At 36.6% G+C, this 26,495-nt stretch overlaps 2 protein-coding genes across 4 annotated transcripts in view; one reads left to right on the top strand and one right to left on the bottom strand.

Moving 5' to 3' along the window:
- Positions 1–26,495, bottom strand: part of LOC132156539 (transmembrane protein 72-like) — a 144,254-nt gene that overhangs the window by 27,259 nt on the left and 90,500 nt on the right. Inside the window, exon 1 of one of the 3 annotated variants that reach the window (XM_059565502.1) lies at positions 2,100–2,120. The exons of the other annotated variants lie outside the window; for them this stretch is intronic. Within the exon in view, the coding sequence (XP_059421485.1) occupies position 2,100 (1 nt within the window). The 5' untranslated portion in view covers positions 2,101–2,120. Of the gene's footprint in view, positions 1–2,099; positions 2,121–26,495 lie in introns of those variants that run through there. 3 annotated transcript variants of the gene reach the window in all.
- LOC132156982 (stromal cell-derived factor 1-like) lies at positions 13,939–20,424 on the top strand. The gene is made up of 4 exons (XM_059566081.1): positions 13,939–14,097; positions 15,616–15,733; positions 17,612–17,695; positions 19,167–20,424. Exons 1-4 carry the CDS (start codon positions 14,031–14,033, stop codon positions 19,195–19,197), a joined length of 300 nt encoding a protein of 99 aa, XP_059422064.1. The 5' UTR covers positions 13,939–14,030; the 3' UTR covers positions 19,198–20,424.

Here is a 26,495-nt window from a genome sequence, read left to right as displayed (position 1 = left end):
AGGCTGAGAATATATGCTGGGTGGCTGATAGTCCCTCACGCGTCTTTCCAAACCACCCAGAATAAAGACTCCTCAAAGAAAGTAGAAAAGAAATGACTGTGAAGTTAATTGAGAACAGAGCGCGGCCGGAGCGACTAATCAAACACAGCTCTGGCAACAACCTTCACTCAGCTGAGTCCAAAACATTCTCTGCCCCTCTTTCTCTCTCTCTTTTACTCTTTTCACTGACTCAACCAGAGTTCAGCCCATCATAAAGCTGGCCAGGCATCTGTTGAGAATCGTAACCAAGAGAAAATGTGCAGACTGTAGAGAAACAAGCAGAGAAACAACCCCAAGCTTACTATATGTATTATTGGCATAAAAAAAACAAGCATTGCTCCTGTCTGAGGCACCTGTGTCCTGTACAAGAACCACAAAAACCTGAGGGGGACATTACTCACAATCACTCAGATTATGTAAGTACCAGTCACCGAAAGTCACATGGCAAAGGCCAATGAATCATAACAGCCATTAAGAAACAAAAGGTCAAGTAACTGATAAAATTGAAGTCACATACTATAATTTAACATCTGCTCTCTGTCCAAATGTTCACCAGAGAATATTTCACCTTTACATAATTAATCTACTTAGACTTCAGCAGGGCTTAGTTTACTTAGCAAGAATCATAAATGTTTTGTTTTTCATCAAGTCCTTTTTCGCCTCTAATGATGATTTTTTTTTTATGTTTGATACTGTATACACATTGAGGTCATTCCTGCGCAATGAGCTTCCTGCTCGCCGTGACTGACAGCTAACGCCTGGACACTGGAGCATCTGCAATTCTTCTTAAATGTGTCTTCTCCATTTGCATCTTTGAAATCAAGACGAAAATGTTGTAAAGTGTGAACAGATGTAGATTTATGATGCAGACGGGGCTTGTAAATAAAGTTTAAGTGTCAGCTCTGAGAAAGGAAAGTTTGATGGACAGAAGCATGTCTTTAGTGATGGCCTGTGATGTGCTCTATACAAGAGTCTTTTACCTCTTCACTTCTACTGACTTTGCGCTGACACATGCTGATCCCATTCACCGAGTAAACAAGAACTCTTTGTGGCATTAGTCATGGTCTTTTACCAACAGATGACTGAATTCATTAAAGTTTTTGCCTGAGGAGCTGTAGGATTGTATCTTTTCTTGTTTTAACTATTTCAATTACTGTTACAGTTTGAATTACATATTTCAATATTTGGGGAGAGAAGACACCAAAGGAAGATAATTAGATGAGTAAATATTGGAATATATATTACAAAAAGTATCCTTAGCAGTCAATAAATAGTTTTATTTTCATACTGTTCACAGCAAGCCATTTTGCAGCTGAGTTTCTCAGTGTGTGTCAGCTTGTCAGTTTGCAGGCAGCAAATTAATAGGCAAAAGTCATGGTTTATACTTAGTTAATAGTGAGACTCCCAAACTAAAGTCCTCAAACTATAGTCTGACTATTTTTGACAATGCAATAAAAATTCAATGCATCCAAAACAACCACAAATGAATACCACTGATGTTTACTACATGGGCAAAAAATAACAACAAAATAAAAAAATGAAAAATTGTTGTGTGAAAAAGTTATACATGAGGATCAGTAAATGATAACAAGATGAGGTAAAACATATCCTGTTTAGACTGAATTATGGAAAAGCATGCTTTCCTATTTTTAAATAATAATTATAACAAATAGAAATTTCAATAATTAATATTTAAATAATAAACGAAATAAGTGTTAAATTAATAATACTTTTACAAATAAAGCTATTTTTATGTGAGGTTAATTAATTGAATCTAAAATGAAGTACTTCAAATTTACTTTTTACAAATGTAGAGTATTTAAAAGTGATCTAATCTGCTAAACATAACTACAAGGCATGATAAAATTAAGATATAAACATTAACAATGTGATTTTCTTTAAAGCTGCTTTGAAACAATGTGTATTGTGTGTGTTATATTGTTAGTATAAGAAAAAACAGGAAAACAATACGTTGAAATAGAAATAAACTAAATACTTAGTTTATACTTAAAATCTATAGTTGTTTTCATAAATTGGGCCAGATGAGGAAGTTCACTTACTGATTGATAGACATCAAAAACTTTCATAGAAAATCATCTATAAAAGCAAGCCAGGGATCTGAGAAGGAAGCTGTAAGGGATAGCAAAGAAAACATTTACATTTAGCAGACGCTTTTATTTAACCCAGAGAGATTTACAAATGAGGAACGCTACATTTACATTTATTCATTTAGCTGACGCTTTTATCAAAAGCAATTACAATTGCTATATATGTTAGAGGTCGCACGCCTCTGGAGCAACTAGGGGTTAAGTGTCTTGCTCAGGGACACATTGGTGTCTCACAGTGGATTCAAACCTGGGTCTCTCACACCAAAGGCATGCGTTTTATCCACTGCGCCAAACCCCACCCCAAACTCAACGTATGGATCCTCTTAGAGAGCAGCCACTTTATAAAAACATTTTTGTCATTGTCCAACTCTTTGTGGCTCACGGATCCATGAAGAAAGACACTTAAGGTTAGCCGCAGTACAGCGGCACCCTGTCTGTATGTCTGGGTCACACTTCACCTAGACTCGCTCTGCTGCCTCTGTAGTGCCACTGCCTCAATCTAACAGTCAGCAGCTTTTTAAGAAGTCACAGACTGATCCGTGATCCCGAAACATCCTTACAAGTAACTGCTGTGACCTTCTTTCAAACAAATAAAAGAGCTGTCTAGTCGTAACCTTTTTTCCTGCTCTTACAAGTCAGGGGATTTTAAGCAAGAAATGGTCTTGTTCACTCCGCTGCCTGAGGCACATGTTGGGCTTTGTGGTTTTAAGTTTCAGTGACAAAATAAACTTGTCTGCACTGTCTGAGCTCGCTTAATATTTATGAATGAGCAAGACTGTAGTTTGTGTTCTTTGCTGTGACTGTTGTTTCTCGCTGTCAGTCGTGCAACATTATTTGTAAAAAATTATGTTTAAACCTTCAGTACGAGTTTTGACTCATTGCAAATAACTTATCAATAACATGCTTGGAGCGAACAAGATACGTTATGACATTTATATTGCTTTTCTGGGAAACACACAAGCTGGTAACCCATGATGTCCTTTCATTATGACTGCTACCAGGCCATGACTCTGTCCTGTTCTTAACCCCTGCAAGCAACCCTGTGCATTCCACTGTTTGATTTAGAGGGAATTAGGAATTTGGTCTCATATAACAGGATGCATCGCTTCATGATGGCAGCAGACAGGCTTTCAGTGCAATAGGGCAATCAGTGTCCTCTCTGCAGGCAAGTCCTCTGGGTTCGGTGTTGTTGATTGATGTGTGCAAAAGACCCCTCTGCTGATCTACTCCCAAAAAACCCCCCTGAATATCCATAACCTGCTGACTATCTCTGTCGTCACTCTGACAAAATCCAGCTTTTAGACAATGTAAAACTGGAAAACTGCATAAACAAATAAATTCTAATGACGCAATCTTTTAATGACAACCAATTTGCGAAACCTTCTCTTCTTTATTTGATGCTACTGCAGTCCTTCTTATTCAGAAACACTTTATAAAGGCTGTTTATTTTGAATAAAAATAATTCAGATTAGTTGGCAATCATATGAAAGATTACATCAGTGCCTGTTTTAGCTTCTTTGTAGGCCAGGTGTCAGGTTCTCAAAAAGCGCTGAAGTGTCCTGCCAAAAATTCAGGCTTTTACGGGAATTCTAATTGTACACCAGCCCTCAGTGTTGAGCAACCACTTATAAAAAGAGAAAAAAAAGAGACAAAACGAACAACTAATGAAGACTCGAGGACATAGGAATGGAGGCAGGATGAACATGAAATGTATACAAATAAATGTATTATTCTGTATTAATATACAGCCTATATTTTTATATATTAAACAACACTGTTCAAAAAATTTTAGATGCATTCAATTGATCAAAATTAACAGACTTTTACGTTGCTTGTAAAAATAAATATTTCAAATGACTGCTGTTTTAATTTTCTATTCATTATAGAATCCTGAGAAATGTTAATTTGATATTATGAGATTTAAATTGCAAATTATATTTCAAAATAATAAAACAAATGTAGCAAGAGACCTCTTTTACCATACCAACCCCAAACTTTTGAAAAGTTATTATATATATAAATATATATATAACTGGGTGATAAATAGATGGCCAATAACTGATTTTATACTAGCATATTCTATAGTATTTTGCCAAAATAAAACCAATACGTTCACAATGCTACAAGTGAATCACAAATTTATAACAGTTATAATAAAAATAAAAAAAGTATGAAAACATTTTTGAATGTAATTAGAATCTAGATGATGTTAGAATTTTACATAAATTTAAATGTAATTCACAATAAATTACTGATATGGTACAGTATTGTGAATCCTTAACACAAGAATATATTAAAAGCCATAAAACGAACAGTTAAAGTAAATACTTCTAACTTCTGAGAGCTCTTTTTCTTCAGAATTCAGGTTCTCCAGATCTTCCCATGGGTTACTGATGTCAAGAACTACTGGAACACTGCATTGTCTTTAGTATCAAGTGAAGAATTGATGCTTTCTGTGTGTCAGCAGTTGAAAGGCTGTCACTACTTTTCATTTGGTTCTGCTCCATCTGTTGATTGGCCCAACCTGTGGTCAAAGCAGGAAAAAAGTTTGTGACACAACAGAAGAGGTAAAGGAGCAGGCACAAAGGCACAGCTGGTTGGTCCCTTGCCATTTCATACTCACAATAACCCAGCAGAAGTGCCCCCTGCTGGGCTCCATACCTAAATGGCTCCCTCACCCCAGGATGAGTCGTGCATGTGAGCTGTAATCTGGGACTTTAAAACTGTGCGCTCATAATGTGTTCAGCCTATTCATTTTCTCCTAGGACACACTGGTATGTTGTCTCGTATTCTTCTTAAGATCTTGAAAAAAAAAGGAAAAAGGAAATGTGTATACTACAGCTCTATGGGAGCTCAAACTTTTGAACAAAATGATGAGATGTACATCTTTGTTTAAAGATCACATATTTTCATTTAGCACTGCCCTTCAGAAGATATTTACATGTTTTCCAGAAGACAAAATATGTAAAATCAACCAGTTCAAAAGTGTACACCCCCCAGATTTTAACACATCTTGAGCATCAGTGAAAGTGCTCACCTTTTGTAATACTGGTGTTTGAGTCCTTCAGTTGCCCTCAGTGTGGAATGGGATCTCAAAATCAAATAGTCACTGTTGAAAAGAGCTCAAATATGCAGAAGATGCTAGAAAACCAAAGGCTGTGCATTTTAATATGGATATGTAAATCTGTTATGTGAAACTACGTATTCTGTAAAGTACTAAATAAACATTACATGCAATTTTCATGACCTCTCTTATTTTGTTAAAGTTTATGACCTTCTCTTATTCTCAAAAAAATTACGTTGCATATTCTGCAATAAGTACTGTATGTAAATTTATGAGCAGAACTGTTATGAAAATGACTAATTTACGGTGTATCTAATAAAAAACAACAACAAAACCTTTATGACAGTAGATAGAGGAAAAAAATAAACTATGAAAGTTTTAGGGAAAAAAAAATATATATAAAAGTTAATGGTAGATACTACCATTTATGAAATACTGGCCAACCAGAATTAAACCAAGAAGGATTCTGCAAAGATACTTCATCCGGTCTACCAAAGAAATGTGAGAATGTTATGGCACTTTGAGCACTTTGGTCTGTTTGATGTGCATTGGTGTCTGACTGTGTCCGATTGTATCGTATTGAAGATTTATGATACAGCCAAGCATCTGAGTGCGGTTGAACAGTTGTGAACGATTATGGTGAACAGTAAATCTCAGTGCCGTGCTCATGCTTAAGGGGAATGGAGCAGGTTTGTCATGTTTTTCTAGAAAAGTGTAGCAAATGCATTGCACAGAGAGGGTAAACTGAGATCAGCCAACACAGACCAACACATCAGCTCAGCTCAACAGATGAAACGGTCACCACCACACCAAATCTAGCCTGCAGAGTCAGATAAGCAGCAGAGTTGCTTAATAAATACACTCACTGGCCACTTTATTAGGTACACCTTGTTAGTACCGGGTTGGACCCACTTTTGCCTTCAGAACTGCCTTAATTCTTCGTGGCATAGATTCAACAAGGTGTTGGAAACATTCCTCAGAGATTATGGTCCATATTGACATGATAGCATCACGCAATTGCTGCAGATTTGTCGGCTGCATATTCATGATGCGAATCTTCCATTCCACCACATCCCAAAGCAGCTCTATTGGATTGAGATCTGGTGACTGTGAAGGCCATTTTAGTACAGTGAACTCATTGTCATGTTCAAGAAACCAGTCTGAGATGATTTGAGCTTTGTGACATGGTGCATTATCCTGCTGGAAGTAGCCATCGGGAGATAGGTACACACTGTAGTCATAAAGGGATGGACATGATCAGCAAAAATACTCAGGTAGGCTGTGGCGTTTAAACAATGCTCAATCTCCCACACCACCACCAGCTTGAACCATTGAGACAAGGCAAGATGGATCGATGCTTTCATGTTCTTTATTCCAAATTCTGACCCTACCATTTGAATGTCGCAGCAGAAATCAAGACTCATCAGACCAGGCAACGTTTTTCCAATCTTCTATGGTCCAATTTTGGTAACCCTGTGCGAATTGTAGCCTCTGCTTCCTGTTCTTAGCTGATAGGAGTGGCACCCGGTGTGGTCTTCTGCTGCTGTAGCCCATCTGCTTCAGGGTTAGACGTGTTGTGCATTCAGAGATGGTATTCTGCATACCATGGTTGTAACGAGTGGTCATTTGAGTTACTGTTGCCTTTCTACCATCTCTAACCAGTCTGCCCATTCTCCTCTAACCTCTGACATCAACAAGACATTTTCGTCCACACAACTGCCAATCACTGGATATTTGTAAACTCTAGAGATGGTTGTGCATGAAAATCCCAGTAGATCAGCAGTTTTTTTTTAAACTAAGACCAGCCCGTCTGGCACCAACAACCATTCCACATTCAAAGTCACTTAAAGCTCCTTTCTTCCCCATTCTGATGCTTGGTTTGAACTTCAGCAAGTCGTCTTGACCACATCTAAATGCCTAAATGCATTGAGTTGCTGTCATGTGATTGGCTGATTAGCAATTTGTGTTACCAAGCAATTGAACATGTGTACCTAATAAAGTGGCTGGTGAGTGTATACCTGTAACATTGGCTAAAAATACTTGTGAATAGTGTTTGGGGTTTATGTCACACCCTTTAAACTCTAGTGTTCTTAGATAACTAGTAGCTTCTCTAAACCTTATTTACTCTCTTGAATTGGGCAAAACGTTTACATAATAAAGTTGGCAATGCATCAGAACCTTCTGGATGAATCTCCAGTTACAGATCATACAGGACCATTTATCCCTGACAATTCTGTACTAACAGGATATGATAGTTTGATAAAAATGGCAGGGACATTACTTTCAGATTGAGCAACCCTTGAGAACAATGTTTACTGGCATTAGAGTAAGAGCCCTGCATGTTTTGATTAGCTTTCTTGTTTAAACCACAAGCTTGTTAGAGCAAAGACAGAATGTTAACAATGGAGATCATATCATTGAGCCAAAATGCTTTACGTAAGCTTAAATTATTCCATTGATATTTGGAGATTCAAATAAATCCACTGGTTCCAAGGGAGATAAACTGTTGTTTCAAACATGTTTCATTATATAAAATTATTGATGTGGCACCGTATCCTGTTGACCTTTTACATTGGCCTCATATTCAAAAAAAAAATTTCTACGCTATAAAATCATATAGTGGCATTTATCATTGATGGAAAAATCAATGAAGACTGAGCTTTCAACCTATACATTGAAAAAAAGCCCTTATAGAATTAACTGATATGAAATGCACTACTGCTCAAAAATGTGTCCAGACAGTGTAACTAAGTAGAGGCTGTAAAAACGTCTATTAAATAACTAGTGTGACAATGTTTTATTATTATGCAATAATAAGCAACGAAGCAATATTGTTAAAAAATATTATTAATATTTTATTAAGCAAGGATGCATTAAACTGATAAAAAGTTACAATAAAGAATCGTATCCTGTTACAAAAAAGTTTTTCAAACAAATGCTGTTCTAATGAACTTTTTAAAGAATCCTGAACTCTTCAAAGAACACTGAAAAAAAGTATAATGGTTTCCATGATAATAAATAAGTAACATTTCTTGAGCAGCAAATCAGCACATTAGAATTTTTTTATGAAGAATTCAACTTTGCATCACAGGAATAAATGCTATATTTAAGGCATCTGAAGACATTCAGAAAGAAGCATTATTCAAAAACCTTTTGGAATACATGAGAGTGAGTAAATGATGACATTTACATTTTTTTTGGTGAACTATCCCTTTAAGCATAAACCTAACCAGTTCAATTGCAGAACTGTGAAATGGGAGGAAAATGGATTGTGAAATGTGATACAAATAATGCAATTTACTGAAAACCTATTTTTAATAGAGAAAAAAAAAGAACCAAATTTTTTAGCGACACGTCAGAATTCTTAAAAGTGTGGTAAGCATACAGCCTACATTATTTTACTTCTGGGAGCAACAGAGACCTTTTCAAAAGGGATGATACCAAATAAATTTAGTCAGTGAATCACACACCGCAGCCAAGAAACAATATCGCTCTACATTAACCATCAATGATGGGAAAAAGCCCTCCGCACACCCCAAGCTTTAAAATAATCTGCTCTTCTGCCATTATTTTGTGACTGTGTATGACATAGTTGTCCTTTCAAAGCTCCATAGTCATTTTTGTGGCAGCGGTTAAACATAAAACGCTACATGCAGATTCTAGACGGTACGTTGTGTCCTGTGGGACAGTGTTTCCCGTTCTACCCCCTTGCTAGATGCAGATGTTCCCTATATTACATTCTGATTACATCTATTGAACAGAAGATGTGGCATGGGGGTTAACTGCAATTAAACAGCATTCGGGTGGACATGTTCAAGTATGACTAAAGAGAGGGATAATTTTCATTTGTTGTCCTAATCATCTTTGATTAAGTCCTTTTAGAAGAGACTCTTGCATGCTAACACCATGTGACAATTTTGATTACCACATTATCATTAACCCATTCCTCCTTTTCTTAAAAATCAAGAGTAGAAGAGAACGTGGCCAACTTTCAGGGGATTTAAAAGCAGATATGTGAAGTTTATACTTTTGTAAAAATAAAAACAAAAAAAACACTTACAACGCTTGTGTAAAAACTTGAAACTTACTTGAGCTGTAATGCTGTTTGAATAATCACATAACTCATTTTAAGGTTTATGGTGATTCGTTTTTCATGACAAAGCTGTAAAATGGAAAACTTTACGAGAAAAAGGTGAATTAGTGATTTTTTTTATGCTAAAATCATGTGGCTGTATAAAGAAAATGAGGGTCAAGAGGAAATACAATTTTGTGGTAATCAGCATTATGACACAAATGATGTTAATTGAGCTTAACTTGTACAAAACCCAGAATATTTCTTTAAGTGATCCCTGCTGGAAGATTGTCTGTACAAACACTGGCTGTGAGATTCATTCCCCTTGATCAGCTGATTTTATTCGTCCCAACTCATCTTCATCAACTGTGGTTGCCATAGAGCCAATGATAAAAAACATATTGTGATTTCCCTTCTCTCAGCACAAAGAGCAATAGCAGATGTTGTGCACACATTCCCACAAGAAGCTTAAACAGCTATTCAAAGCCATAAGGTGGTGAAAAACATAACAGAATCGATCTAATCCTATAAAAATGACAGAAAGAAGAAAAGTGGAAAGATTAAGCAAGAATAAGAATCGTATTCATGAAACTGTTCTCATGTGATTCCTGTTGTTGGCTGATTAACTATCAGCAATCAGCGTTTCGAGTCGTCTAGTCCCACTCAGAGGTGCATATCTGCAGCCAACCCCCTCATTTCCATCTCAGTCTGACAGTAAGAGATCTGTGCGAGACTGCGAGATGTACAGGACAAACAGTGCAGAGGCATCCTGCCGAGAATCCATTCACGAGACTGCCCTGTGACTCATTACCAACATAAAGGAAGAAAATCATGGGGCACATTTACAATCTGGCTCCCATAGAGGGAAGACCGGGGTTGGTTGTCACATGGAGATGCTGTATCTTAGTAACTATAAAATTTTGAATAAAGAGTCCAAATTCTTTTTCTAATAGTTGTCATGGTTCTAATAGTTTTTCTAATAGTTGTTTTGTCTTTGTTTTAAACACTTAAACAATTCCAATGTCATCATACTTTAGCTAAATAAAAAAAGTGAACACAACACTTCAGGCAGAAGTCAATCATACAATGAGATTTTAACTAAAAGGTTGTACAGTGTTCTCAGAATAAGGACATTTTTCATAAATGTCAGGTTGAACAGATTACATTTTTATTGGGTTAAGTAGTCACATGTGATTTATATGTTGCAATTTTATTCAAAATGTTTATACCTTTTTTCAAAATTTTCAAAAAATAAATAAATAAATAATTGTATTACGTTTTTCAGAATGGTTTAGAATTTAAATAAAAAAAATTACAATTAAAATAAATATAACACGAAAGGCTGTTAAATAGACTGTGACAACTTACCCCTTCTAATGTGACAACATGCCATGTTTAAATAAACCTTGTTCCTGTACAATAGTGGTGGAAATGTCCAATATATTTTGGCCGCTAACATTTTAATTGCTGTACCTACACCAAAATACCTTTTAAATGTATAAGAAATATTTATATAAAGGTTTGACAACTAGCCCCTGTATCTGCTATTACAGATTCTATAATGGACCTATTTTTATTTAATAGTTCAAAATTTCTATCATGCGTTTAAAATCATTGTGGTGCTTTAGGAGTTTTGACAATTTTTTTTTTTTTTTGGGCAGACTGATGGAACAAAACAATATTAAGAGCCGTAAAGAAACGCATTAAAAACAAAATGTCTTTTAGCCAAAACAATCCTATGAAACTGATTACAACTACAAAACTCCAACTCAAATCAATGAACTGTCAATTGTTTCAATACAAACTAATTTTGTTAAACACAACATTGACATGGATATGGTGGCCCTGGTGGCTGGTATGTCTGGGAGGGACTCCATCACTCTGCAGGCATATGGGGGGCATGGAGTCTGCAGGGCTGGATTTAGACCCTGGAAGGCTCTTCTTGTGTCAATGATAACACTTCTGGTTTCCCCTGTTGACTGCATGTTTACTTAACTCAGGGTGCTCCACTGCAAGAGCCCCAGCGCTCCATGCGGGGGGCGACTAAGACGGGGCAAGATCTGAGGACGACCTGACACCTCTTGTAAATGGAACTTCCCTCATTACAGTCAGATGATAATCAAAAGGATTAATGAGTTTTAATCCAAAATTACTTAATGAATATTCCTATTCCATGGCTTTGAAATGCTCTATTGTGAGTAATGAGGTTCTAATAGTTTAAGATGATTTTTAACATTAAAAAATGAAACCTTGAAGATACAATTCTTGTTAATAGCACATTCAGGTCAAGATCATTCAGTACAATCACTTCATTCCTCACAAGCACTGCACCGTCAAAAAGTTAAAACCAGAATATTATCATCGCAAAGCAAATCCATCTGCTATTATTCAAAAACACACGGTTGGTCTATAAACCATAGAACAAAACAAACCAATGCTTTAAACAATTATGATGGCTTTCTTAAAATATGTAAACTTATAAATATGTTAAGATATGTAGAAAATGTATAATTTATGAGTGGACTACCCTCTAAAAAATATATATATAAAACAAAGATTACTAGAGCACATTTTACAAGAAAAAATACTATTTCAGTTTTTCTACGTCAAAACATTTTATTCAGTACACTTTCAATTCATTTGTAATTTAAAAGAAAAAAAATAAATTACTAGTATTTTCTGAGTTCACATTTTTGTGCACCTTTTTTGCAGTGTAGTTAATTTAAAAAAATCTACACTACACTATATACATCCTTATCAAACTGATCATAACAATTAAAATTTATACTGGATGTTATGGTCCAAATGGTTTACAAGACACAACTTGAATTGATCTGCATGCACTAAAAGCATACAAATAACCTACAGGTGGGCAAAGAGTGGAATATGTTGTTAAAAGTAGAGACTAAGAAAACAAAGCAGGCTATATCAGACGTTGCCTGAGCATTTAGAAAGTGTTCTGATGAGGCTTTAGAATTAAAGTGAAAACTATAGAACTTTCTGCTTCCGTCTCCCGTTATCCATTGGCCAACTAGGAATGTGCCTGCAGAACCTCAGGGTGGGTGTGAAGTCTCCCACCAGTGTCACCTTGTAAAATGACATCTGCATTCACCTCCGGGCTTTTGAAGAGAGGAAAGCTGAGCACTCAAAGACTTTAATGGCATTTAAAAGTTAGTTTAAACACAGAGTTACTAAAACTTAGAATGACAGCAAGAAACTAGACAAAAACATTTAAAAGCTTCAAAATAACATCTAACATTGTTTATTCCTATCTTTCCAAATTTTAAAAAATGAGATATACAAGCTAAAAGGTCTTAAGCTTGAACCAAAAATGCCAAAGACAAAAGTCTGACATAAAATCTAGACTGCCTCAACATTTACTAATCTGTCAGTGTAATTAAGTGTGAGTGTGATTAAATGTGTGCCAACACTTGAACCCCTCACTGCACTGGCACACATGGGCCACTGAGCAGCAGGTTTGACCCGGTGAGCTGGGTCTGTTCAGAGTAATGTTATATGAGAACTCACCCCTCTCCTCTGGAACTTCATTACAGGACAAAAGTCTAGCGCAGTATATCCTTGGAAACTGAGAACACATCTGTGTCCTGTTATACAAACTAATACACCCCCTTCCCCATCAACATCACCTCACTCTGATTTAACTGGAAGGCTTGGTGGAAAGTTCTGGCCCGATATAAAACTAATTGTTCGCTCTCCCTTTTTCACTTTCTCTGTTTCCTTTTAGGAGCAAGATGAAACAGTAACACAGATTTATTGATTTATTTATTTAAATTAAGTTTTGTTTATTTTGCTAATTCAAGGGATGCATTTGATCCATTTCCAAAACAGTCATTATGAACATAAGCTGTGAATCAGAATTCATGTAAACGACTATTTTAGTCTATAGAACTTGGCGAAGCCAAAGGTCTACATCTGTTTGCCTTTAGTCAGGGTAAACTCTGTGAATAAGTTGGTGGGTTCTGTGGCTGAATTTGAGAAAATAAAGAAATACACAATAATGCAACTGTGAAAACACAGTGCAAATAGATAAAGACTTGAGAATTGAAAAGGTCAATGACGTGACTAATCTAGCAAGTAAAACACATTAAGAAATGCAATGCATATGAATGACTTTCCTTTTATGATGAATATGGTTTCAATGTCTGAACAATTTTTTGTGGGGTTAACGTAAAAATGTCTAGACATTGTAACTAAGTAGTGACTGTAAAAATGTATTTTAAAACACTGAATTTTTTATTTTTTATGCAAAAGAGGCAATGAAGCAATAGGGTTTAAAAATAATATTTAAAATAGATAAAAACACTTGTGTAACCAACGCTGAAAGCATTTTGTTGTTAAATCCACATTTTCTTGAAATTTTATAGATGTTAAACTTATTAAAACAGGACATGTTTTGAACTATATTTATATATATTTTATAAATGCATGCTCATGTTTTGGGTCACAATACTCACCACCAAACTCCAAATATTACATAAATCATGAATAAAAAAAATAACAGTTCCATTGAAAAAGCGAATAATCTAAAATTTGGTGCCAGAAATGGAAGAGAGGCTTTCTGTAGTGCCAATAGCTGACAAATCAGCGTGGGAACACCCACTTTCTCCTTTTGAACGTGGGGGTGTCTGTAGAGCCTGTGAGGGGATTTAACTCAGAGACGCGGTTGCTGCTGTCACAGTTGCTCCTGGATTCTACATTGTGCGGATCTCTTCTTCACACTGCAAACATGGCTCTGAAAGTGATCGTAATATTCGCTCTGATGGCGGTCGTCATTCATGCACCGGTTTCAAATGGTGAGTTGTTGTTTAACAGATATTTAGCAAATGTTTACATTGTTGTTGTTTTTGTGCATAACGCGTAGATGCATATTTGGTATGCTATTTCTCAGTCCGTTCATTAAAGACATTCAATGCAAATATTGCAAACTTCAAAAATATTAAAGTTTTTTTTACGGTAACTTGCACCTGTTTATGAAACGACGCGTATTGCATTGCATTTACACATTTTTATTTAAAGTGTTTATTAAATTTAAAACGGTTTTAGGCTATTTATTAGTAGTGCAATAACCTACTGATTTTTGTTTCTAAAACTCACGTGGGTAATTCGCACCAGTTGGTGAAATATTTTTTTTTATTTCATGAAACTTAGTGATTTTGCACATATTCGAGATCAACTGACTTGCATGCGATCAGGAGAGCAGAAAAGCCACTGTCACGGTGTTGATTAATCTGTGTATTTGTCGCCCTCGTTGTTTTCTCTTAATTACCCACAAATTAAAGGATAAAACAGAACCGCAGAGATAGCGCCAGTCTTCGATCGAGCCAGCGCGCGCGGCTGTAACTATAGCTCGCGCGTTTACATGACAATAAGAATAGATTACCAGAGATGTCATTAGCATTTTACAAGTGGACTAACGTGGATAGAGCTCCGTTAAGTCGCAGGTACTTAACACATTTGGCCTCTTGTGAGTGGGCAATGTCCGTTAGTGTGTTTGCGTACGTGCGCTGTGCAGTCTTCACATACAATATAAAGCTGCTCGAGCTGTAAATTCTCGGCTTCCTTGAGCGTGTAATAGGTCCGAGCCAAATGGAACAATCCCCACGCTGCCATACAATTCGCATGCTTTATTTGCAAAAACGTGAAGTCTGTTGAAATAAAGTGTTTACGTGCGCACGTTCCAATTCATACAGCCAGTTTAATCTCCATTTAGTTCATTTAAAAATAAAGTATCAGTGCACTAAGCATTTCTCATCAAATGTACTCAATTGAATTGCTTTCTAAATGCACGCTAAACCGTTTAAGCATACCGCCTACAATTACCCCAGTTTATACCTTATAATATTATAAACTGAATGTAGTATTTTTATTCACAGTTAAAATTTATTGAGCACATAATATAATCACATCTGTATTATATAATAGACACTGCTCAACTATCTCGTTTTGTACGTTTTAGAAAAGCCATTAGAGGAAAAATGCACCCCCAGTGTGTCTGATAATTGTGCTGGTTGTTATTAGAGTGTGTTGCAATAGTAAGTTTGGCAGACTATAATGATTACATAATGGATTTTGAAAATTAACCAAATCTTTTAAGTTTCATTTTTAGTCAAGGATGCTGTTTTCTTTTATAAAGCATCTGTGGTGTTTGCTCAATTAAAATGCCAGGCAAAATTGATTTGCATTTGTGTACTTTCTCATCAAACTTCATTATCCATCATGATTTTGTCCAACGTTCACATGCACTGCATTAAAACCATCACAGCAACAGCTGAATTGAGTTTTTCTTCCATTTTCTCTTAATTCTTCTCCAGCCAAGCCCATCAGCCTGGTAGAGAGATGCTGGTGCCGTTCCACAGTCAACACAGTCCCACAGAGAAGCATTCGCGAGCTCAAGTTCGTCAACACACCCAACTGCCCCTTCCAAGTCATGTGAGTATCTGCACTAAACAGTCTCTTTCCGACTTCTGATGAGGTGTCTGCCTGACCCAGAAACATATCACTTCAACCCATCAATCTCCAAATACTGAAGGGACACTGAATGGGGCAGGAACTGGCCTCCCGTCTAGCATTATACTGTTGGACAGGCTCTCACAATTGCATACATCCAGGGGGAAATGCTATAGGAGGGGGTAGGACCTTTAAACATGGATGCATTTGTATTTTGTACAGGAAAACAGCATCATAGGGGTCCGAAAGAGTTCCTCTTCGAGCTCTTTCTCACACATGTAAAGGGCTTGAATGATGTGCTTAGTCTCACACCATAGCCTTGCATGTTGATGAGAACTATCCTCCCTGTATGTTTTCACTTCTGTTGAGTGAAGTGTTCAAAACAGCTGCTTTATTTGGATTTTTTAACAAAGATTAATTTCAGTGCCATGTCAAAGTCCATTACAAACCTCACTTAATTTCCATACCATAAATGCTCACCAAAGTGTAAACAAGGACTTAAACTGTGTCAAAGGGTCAGCGAGATAAAAACAGCTGGTCATACTCAAAAATCACAAACCGACCAACAATTGACACAAAAGCCAAAGGCAAAGCCCTAGAGAACAGATCAGAACCTGATTCCCAATGCTCAAGAGCCCCTGATACTTCAAATCTGCATTGATGAGTGATGCTGGTAACACTATCTACCAGTGTTTGCTGTTGGCCTTGACTTGCTGTGAAGTAATTACTACCTGCTGTTTGCAGCCCAGACCCTCTCAAACTCCCGCTGACTAGATCGAGAAACAAATGCCAGGCCCTGATAAACTCCTGCTAGTTCAAAAGAGTCAGCTAACCAAATTAAAGGAGATCTGTGAAATGAAGATAAGTATTGATTACTTTAAATGATACAGATATGATGATGGTGGACGCATACTTTAAAGCCAATCTTGTCTATGAAGAATGTCTTCCTGCTGAAATTTTCAAGGATTTATATTATGTAGTGCAATTTATTTGTGAGACGTTTAGGAATGCATTACTCACAGGATTATGAGAAGGACAACAACTAACAGCTGCAAGTTCAGCAGACTGTTTGTGCATGTGACAAACTATAATGTTTGCAAGAAACCCAGAGTTTAAAAAGACTAAAGAACATTTCTTAGAAAGCATTTTTAGCAACAATACACATAACCAAAGCTGAGCCCAAAATTGTATTGTACATCAACTATAATGATTTTCTAAAAAAAAAAAAAAATGCAATAAATTATTTTCAGTACTGAAATAGAAATACAATATCATATTAAATGTTACTTTTTATTGTTAAATTTTTTTTTTTTAATTTAATATCTTCATCAAAATCCAAAAATTACATTTTAACCTGATTAGGTTTTACTTTACATAAGAAAGAGTTTAATGATTTGTTTGTGTCAGTTGTAGCCAATTTAAAACAAAAGGTTCACCTGTGCTGACAAGACACCTATAATCTAATCTCTTTGCTGAGAGCTACAAGGAAGAGTGTGATAACAATCTGGCAATCTTTTAAGACCTGTAGGGAAGACGGGAACACAGATGCAGAAAAAGCATAATCGGGGGGGTTGAGAGATTGCAGTGTAATATCACTTATTAGAGAGAGGAGTGACTGAGAACTAACTGCTTGGCTGAGCTTGAATGCACGACTGTTCTGCTATTGTATGGCTGATGCTGACTATGGGGTTTCTATTCTACTGCATTCAAAATCTACTCACAATGGGCCCTTGTAGCTTTACACTTAGTAAGGACTGATTGCTTATACTGCATTTTGAATGTCTAAAAAGTTCAAGTTTCAGCACCAAGATATCTATATATTCAAACAATATAATGAAAACTTGCACTTTTCCCCTGCAGTGCCAAACTGAAGAACAACAAGGAGGTGTGCATTAACCCAGAGACCAAATGGCTTCAACAGTACTTGAGGAATGCCATGAACAAGTAAGGGAACACTTTTGACAAATAGGAGCAGAGAAAAAGGAGAAACGGGATAGGAAATACAGGGCCACACACAATGTGTAATTTGTCTTACAGCCTTGTTCTCACTATAAATGGCCTTACAGAGTCACTTTTATTTCACTTAACCAAATTATATTTACTTTTTCCAGATGAAATGGTGCACTGTGTCAAATATCAAAGGCCCACTGTAATAGTTTGTGTAAAAGTCTCTGCTGACAAAAAGTCACCCGCACCTTAAAACACTGGTCTTTCCCGTTTCTCCAATATCTCTGCATGTTCACGAAAGCCATTCTCAGTTTGTTTGTCAGATTTCTTTTGATTGTTTCTGTCCGCTTATAGTGCTCTGAAATATTTAACTTAAGTTGATGTGCAAGATTAGCAGCTACTGCCTTGCAAATGAAAAACATGTTCAGGCTTTGCGGCCTTGCCTTAATAGTTCCTCTGCTGATCGTTATCATAAACGTCTAAACCAAGTAAAACAAGCTTTTGTTGTACTGAATCATGTGAAGAAAGACATTTTCCCACATCTGATCATGAGTTTGATGTATTAGATCAGGGAACTGGTTGCCTTCCTCTTTCATTTCACTCCCAGCTATAAAAGTGTCATGTACACTCAATGAATTTTGGAAGTGGGGGGCGAGTAAATATAAAAGTATGGATGTATGACAAACCAGTAGATGCTACCGTCACTGGTGTGTTTCTACCTGTTAAACAATAATCATTGTCTAAGGGAGAGAAAAGTGTGAACTGTTCGGTCTGCACAACAAAACACTCATAGCCAGAGATGAACGATGGCTCCTTAGGGCTAAACACCCATGAATGGGCGCTGGACACTAATGAGCACATACTGTGCGGTCATTAGTACGGCTCAATAAGGGAAAAAGGAAGTTGTACATCTGCAGGTAGTGAGGGAGGTTTCTGCCATTGCAACACCTCTGATCAATGAGCTACAAAACAGATCCATCTGCTTGGACATTCGAGTCAATATAAATGTAAAAAAAAAAGATAAAAAATGTGTGTAATTAACAAATACTTTTACACACCCATCAAACCTAATTTACTGAGATAACTAAGTAAAAACTAAGTTTTTCATTATTAAGTTTGGTCGAATTAGTAGCTCAAACATTACACACTCCTGATTGAAAATATAGGATTTTTTGTATGGTTTCTGGGTGATTTTGTTTAAACAAATAACAGCTTCAGCACAATTAAAACTAATAGCATGCAGTTACAAATACAAATAGTCTATAAAAGTACTAAGATGTCTTTCAGATTCTTGCCAGAAGCAGAATTTAGGTTTATTGTTGTAATCACTGGAGATTCAGGCTATTTAAAAATGCCCTGCTTCTCTTAACAAGTCATGAACACATTTAGTTAAAATAAACACTTAAATTCTTCAGCATTACAGTATGACTGTTTTCTCATTCTAATGTTTTGCTTCTCTTCGTTGCAGAATGAAAAAAGCCCAACAACAGCAGAGCTAAGAAGTCTGCCAGATGACAAGGGAATCTGACAGCCCACCGTCACAGATATGTACCATATAGTCCTCTGGCATGCTTGCTGACCCAGCACTTAACCTGCCAAATATGCATCCCAAATAAATGACTCTGCAAACGACCACCAGACCACCGTCGCCACCCATGTAGTCTTCTCTGTTAGCGCCAAGTGCAATTATATATGTATGACTGTGTCTTTTTTGTTTTGTTTTTTTACGTATGATATGTATATACAATGTGTTTTTATATATCGTCTTAAAAACAGTAAAGAGATATTTTTGGAGTCGTGTTTGCTCCTTGTTTGTTGTGTTATGTTGGATTAGGCAGAATGGCATTGAAATAATGAGGCATTTTGGAGCAAACATTCAAAACTCTGAAATATATTTTAATCTTAGCTGTAACAGAATATGTGTCTTCACATTGGCAGGACTGAAGTTCTGACAACTCATATGCATGCAAGTGCTTTGACACTCAAAGAAGGGCATTGATTTTCAACTATTTAGTTACGTATTTTACTAGTTCATTACTTAGATATCTGTAGCAGCATAAACTACATGTAAACGTTTTATGGCATATATGAAAAATAGTCACTTGTTTTCATTTTTGGAAAGGCAGGGTTAATTAGCCAAACAAACATGAACAATTAAGACCTTGTATAACCCAAATGGTTTCTGAATGACTTTGGGGAATGTAATTGGTTTTACTGGAAGGCATTTGTGCCCCGACAGAGTGTCTTTTGCAACATTCTGTGGATACCAAAACATCTGTGCTTGCAAATGTTAATTGACCGATCAGAGTGTGCGTAAGGAGCTCGGCGTCACAAAATAAATGTTTCTTCATGCTCAGCAGAATTAAGTCATGATCAGAGACAGTTGTGTGTCAGTTAACAAAACTTAGAGAAATTACTGCAAGTACTAATGAGCTAATTCATTTATTGAATGATGAAAACTAAATCATGGTAGACATGATAATCTTTATAAAACAGCAGTGTTAGTGGAACATCTAAGGTAGACCTTGAGGCTAATTGATGTAATGACTACCTATATATAACAATGCACTTTATAACCCTTGCGACTTTTGAAGAGAAAAAAAAACAAGATTCTGAATGACGTCCATTACGTAGTGAAGAGTTCTGGTGCTTAATGTTTTCTTTGTTTAGACGTAGTTATGAATGTATTGCCAAATTTATTAAACATTTGTATCTTCCGCATCATATTTTATTAGTTTGAGTGGGTTTATTTTATATTTTTGTGGAACATTTGACCACAAAGAACAGTCAAATTATTCATTTAAACATCAACAGCAGCTGAATAACTGACATGTATATAATACATGTCAATAAATACATTAAAAAAATCTGACATCTCAAAATCCCCCCAGTGAAATTTAGAAAATCTAAGCATGTCTCATGTTTCTCTTGGACAACGGTTTTGTCTACACATAATGTGAACACCAAACATATAGCAAAGTCTACCAATGCCTTGTACCTCTCCAAAGAAAATTTGTTTTAAATTACTGCCAACTTCATAACGTTGAGCCTTTAAAAGAACCAGACCTCACAAACACAACCCTCAGGCACAAAATTTATAAGGAAACATAATGACTCTACATACTCTGTGCCTCTCCTGGATTCTGTGTATATGATGAGGGTTAGAGCCCCCCGCCAGAACAGTACATCTTGGAAAAATATCATGCAATCTTTGAAAAGGGCCATTTTCAAAAAAATGAAGAGAGACACAAAGCTTTTCTCATTTAAAATGCCCCAGTGCATTGATGCCAATAAACAAAACATTTCCAGGATTAAATGGAAACGTAAGAGTAGCTATTTTATATTCCAACAAATTGCCAATATTCTCAACAATGTAACATAAGTAACTGTAGCATATGTCCTTCCATTCATTTTTCCCACTTAATGTGAACATTACTTCTGTGTATATGGCAGCTTAAAACACATCTGTTGTTCTTTCTTTTGTAAATCTGTATATTGATTTGATTTAGTCCCTTACGTGTTCATTTTGAAATAAATCATTATGAATTGTACTGTATGAAGTTTTACTAATGGATGCTTATGAAGATACCTGTGATTTGGTTCACACCAAGGGAAAAAAAGGTCACCTGTTACCCATGTCTCCAACAATTAGAATTTGGATGTTAAATGAGGAAAAGGGAAATACAGATTTGAAATGGGGGTCACGAATTGCAGAAAGACTTAAAATTCACACCTTGATTCACAGCTCTTTTAAATAATCCTGGCAGCATTTTTTAGATTTACATGAGACACCGAATGGCTTTTCACCTGTCAAAACATCCACTGAGGTTTGGTGTAAAATAAAATATTTGCCTTGTACATTTTATAAGCTGTCATATTCAATTTCCCTTAAAAACGGAAAAGAAAACCAATAAAAACTAAACAGTACCCTTACTCTCAGAAGAAATAATCTCTTGCACAGCAGGGGAAATTCAGTCATATTACAACTTTGCATAGCTGTCAAAATCAATATTCAGAATAAGGGCGAAATAAATTAATATTGCTAGTCATAAAATCTGGTACAAATCTATTATGAAACACGTATGCTCGGATATGGTCCAAAAGAGATTAAATTAAGTTTATATTTGAGGTACTAATTCAAAACATAGAACAGTAAAAATAGAACAGTATACAAGTTCATACATCTGTCATATGCATAAAATGTATACCTCATATGTAGGATTACATTTGTTTAATGCTTCTTATGCTGACAAAACATACTTTTTAACATACAAATTAATTATCAAATTAAGATATTACTCATTTTAAAAAGACAAAGGGAATTCGTGACTAAACAATATAATGTATGATAAGTTTTTTTAAAACTTTAGAATGATAACCAAAGAAAATTGACTTTTTTTTTGGTGCAAGTCAAAGATGTGGAACTAAAGACAAAACAAGAAACGTCACAGTTTCTTTGTTATTATTATAGTAAATGGAAAAAAAGTTTCAGAGTTAAGTTGACACTTACAAGATTCAGTTCAACATAACTTCTGACACCCATTTCTACTTGAATGCTAATTTTGATGTTTCTAAAAGGTCACAAAAGTTGTATAAAGTATCTAGAGGTAAGCTGATTAATTCAGCAGAGGGTGAACTGAACAAAAAGTTTTAAATTAACAATACAGAACCTCAAGGTTGCCTGAGCAACCACATGTAAGAATAATACACCAAGCTACTTTGGATGAGTTTGAAAATTAGGACACTTACAGTTAAAATGGAGAAAATTGCTTTCTCTGACTTCATGATGAAATCAGGAGCAAAAATAAACAAAAGTTCTTCACAGAAGCCAAAAGAATTATTAAACCAAAAGGAATGTCATTATGTGCACTTTCCAAAACCACGAAATCCCATGTGTAGTGAAAACGTGAAAACTTTATTAACTTTATTAAGCATGTAATTATTCATCAAGAGGTCATAGGGTTAACTTTGACACTCTTATGTATAACAACCTTTTTTTCAGACCCACAGTCTCAAACCACATTGTGTAAACCAATTTGAGGATGCCACATTTTATAACCTGTCATCAACTATGTGGAATGAGATACAGAATTCAAATAGGAAGCTATAAAGATATCATCAGACAGATTAGTGGTTTGTGTGTGAGTGTCAGTTTAACTTCACCGCCGGGGATCAAGAATGCACTTCTAAATGTGATAGCAATATTGTTACTTTTTAAACATACACACACACACACACACACAGACAAAACACTTTAGTTTGGGGACCAATTCTCACTATTGCTTATTAGAAAGCATATTACTAGCATATTGGCTGTTTATTAGTACTTATAAAGCACACACACACACACATATATATATATGGGTTTTTATAAGTACATAAATATGTAAATATATTTGTAGAATATACGTAGCATTAAATACATGTAAGTACTTAAGTACTTATTATTAACTAATACAAATGCAATAATATTATTCTGTTCACTAATATTTATTCTTTAAAGACTGAAGATTAAAGTTAAAACCTGTTTTTCCCCACTACACTTAATTTAATACTTGTTTAACACAGCAGTCAAATATTGGCCAATTTAGGATGGCAAACACTCTGATAAAGTCCCAAGAGAACACAGAATTAGCAGTCACTCTGAACATAAATGAACATTTGAATGCACAGAACTAAGTTTTGTAAAACAAACGGACCAAAAAAGCTTTCAAAATTATTGTTTTTTGAACTGAAAAAGGAAAGTATAAAATGTGCATTATGAAGCATATGGTGTATAATAATTTACACTTCATAGGAGTCAGTAACAGTTAGAGTTACATCTATATAGCTATACATTTCTGGAGAAAATACCATTGCACCAACCACCATTGAACTCAATGCCAGTTAATCAACAAATACTAACATGCATCTTGTCTGAAATATTAATTAAAAAGCTTTTACTGTAATCTTAACATTTGTACTCTATTTAGAGTAAGGGAATACATTACACAAGTTCAAAGAAACAAAAAAGTGTGTCTATTTTACAAAGTGACCAACAGCAGTTCCTGTAACTTATGACCTCACAAAACAAGCAAAAAACACTACAGTTGTGTTGCTTTCGTCAACGAAAATTATGACTAAACATCTTCTTCAACGAACCTTTATCACATGGCGAAAACGAGATGAGAAGCAACATAAATGTTTGGCATGAGACGATGACTATAAATAAATGTATAACGCAGTATTGTTGACGAATAAAAATGGATAAAAATGTGGTTTACTATGCTAAAATGTCTTTTCATTTTCATTGACCAAAACGAGACTAAATGTTATAACATCGCATTATTATTATTATTTTGCAGTATTTCTGTTTCCCGTCTCTCACTTCAGGGGCTGCATCAGGTTGCACTGCGCAGATGCAGGCGACGTCACTTCCTTAAGCCCCACTCGTGGCATTATTTAGAAGAAGACAACAAACAAAGTTAAGTCTGACACAGAGAAAGGGACCGATGTGTGTACTTCTAACATGGTTGGTTGGTAAAATAAATGTTGGAAATTCAGAGCCTCTTCTGTGTCTGGAATGGATGTATTCTTGAGTCTATAAGGTAACAATAATATGATAAAATAACCTTGTTTGAAATGGGTTTGGATAAAATAAAATTTTGGTTTCGTCTATACTACTAGGTACTGAGTTAAATAGAATTGCATGACTAAAAAGAGACTAAAATACTAAATGTCATCATTTTTCGTCAACTAAAACTAGACGAAAAAAGTCATGGATAATTCTGAATAAAATATGACTAAAATGCTCAGACTTTTAGTTGACTGAACTTGATTAGAATAAAAAGAGTATGAACGTGACTAAAACTAATGATTAGTTTGTGGGCGTCTCCGTTAATTGTCATCAGCAACAGCTGTTACTCATTACTCATCCCTATATATTGGCTTGTCTAGCGTCTTGTCTTGCCCAGTAAAAGAGCCAGCCCGGTAGTAAGTTTGAGGCTACTATCGGGTGGGATCTCCGCCGGGAAGTCCCCCACCACATCATCGACTCTCCTTCCGGTGAAACTGTGGTGGGAGAACCACACTCACGACTGTCACGCCCTTCTGGACTCTGGGGCCGAAGGTAATTTCATTGACTCTCTCCTTGCACGTCACTTGAACCTTCCCTGTCCTTCCTGTGTCTCATCCCATCCATGTCACCGCACTCAATGGCCAGGAACTGCCACACGTCACCCACTACACTGAACCCATCACTCTGCTCACCTTAGGCAACCACAGTGAAACCATATCCTTTTACCTCATGGACTCCCTTGTAGCTCCCATTGTTTTAGGTCACCCCTGGTTAATCAAACAATCCACGAGTGGATTGGGGTTCCAACACAGTCACCTTGTGGAGTGAAAGTTGTCATGAGTCTTGTCTGGTTTCTGCTTGTCCTGTTGTGCCTGTTTCTGTCTTTCAGAAAGAGACCATGGTGTTATCAAATGTGCCCGCAGAGAACTTGGACCTGAAGGAGGTGTTCAGTAAGTCCTGTGCTGCCACTCTTCCTCCGCATCGTCCCTACGACTGTGCTATAGATTTAGTGCCAGGTAAGTCTCCGCCTAAAGGCACACTTTACTCTCTTTCTATTCCGGAAAGGGAGGCCATGGAGAAATACATTCTGATTCCTTGGCATCGAGGTTCCTCCGCCCTTCCTCGTCCCCAGCGGGGCAGGATTCTTTTTTGTGGGTAAGAAGGATGGTTCTCTGCGACCTTGTATTGATTACCGAGAGCTGAACAAAATCACGATAAAGAACACCTATCCATTACCGTTGATGTCTTCAGCTTTCGAGAGGTTACAGGGAGCATCCGTATTCACAAAATTGGATTTACCTAACGCTTATCATTTGGTCCGCATCAGGAAGGGGGATGAATGGAAAACCGCCTTTAACACCCCTAGAGGGCACTTTTAATATTTGGTGATGCTGTTCGGGCTCTCCAACTCGCCAGGGGTTTTCCAAGCACTCGTTAATGACGTGTTGAGAGACATGGTAGATCAGTTTATATATGTTTACCTGGATGACATACTGATTTTTTCTTCATCTCTCCAGAAACATGTTCAACACGTCAGACGAGTGCTCCAGAGATTACTCGAGAATGGGCTTTTTGTCAAGGCGGAGAAATGCGTATTCCATGCACAGTCTGTCCCCTTCTTAGGGTATATCGTCTCATCCGAGGGAATACGTATGGATCCTGACAAAGTTAAGGCTGTGATAGATTGGCCATCTCCAGATTCCCGTAAGGCCCTACAGCGGTTTCCGGGGTTCGCCAATTTCTATCAATGTTTCATTCGTAATTTCAGCCAACTAGTCTCGCCTCTGACGGCCTTGACCTCCCCCCCAGTACTCCGTTCAGGTGGTCGGATGCAGCCGAAACTGCATTTACCAACCTCAAGAGCCGCTTTGTTTCGGCTCCCATCCTTGTAGCCCCTGATCCCACACGGCAGTTCGTGGTGGAGGTCGACGCATCAGAGGTGGGGGTAGGAGCAGTTCTTTCCCAACGTGCTGCCTCGGATGATAAGATGCATCCCTGCGCGTTTTTCTCTCATCGGTTATCCCCTGCTGAACGCAATTGTGACATTGGTAACAGAGAATTGTTGGCTGTCAAATTAGCTTTAGAGGAGTGGCGTCACTGGTTGGAAGGTTCAGGGGTACCTTTCATTGTTTGGACCGATCACAAGAATTTAGAGTACATTAGAACTGCCAAAAGACTCAATTCCAGGCAGGCTCGGTGGGCACTTTTTTTCGGTCGTTTTGATTTTACTCTGTCGTACCG

Source organism: Carassius carassius, chromosome 14, assembly GCF_963082965.1.
Source record: "Carassius carassius chromosome 14, fCarCar2.1, whole genome shotgun sequence".
Lineage (NCBI taxonomy): Eukaryota > Metazoa > Chordata > Actinopteri > Cypriniformes > Cyprinidae > Carassius > Carassius carassius.
Note: the sequence above shows the minus strand (reverse complement) of the source record. Positions and strands in the feature narration are given on the sequence as shown.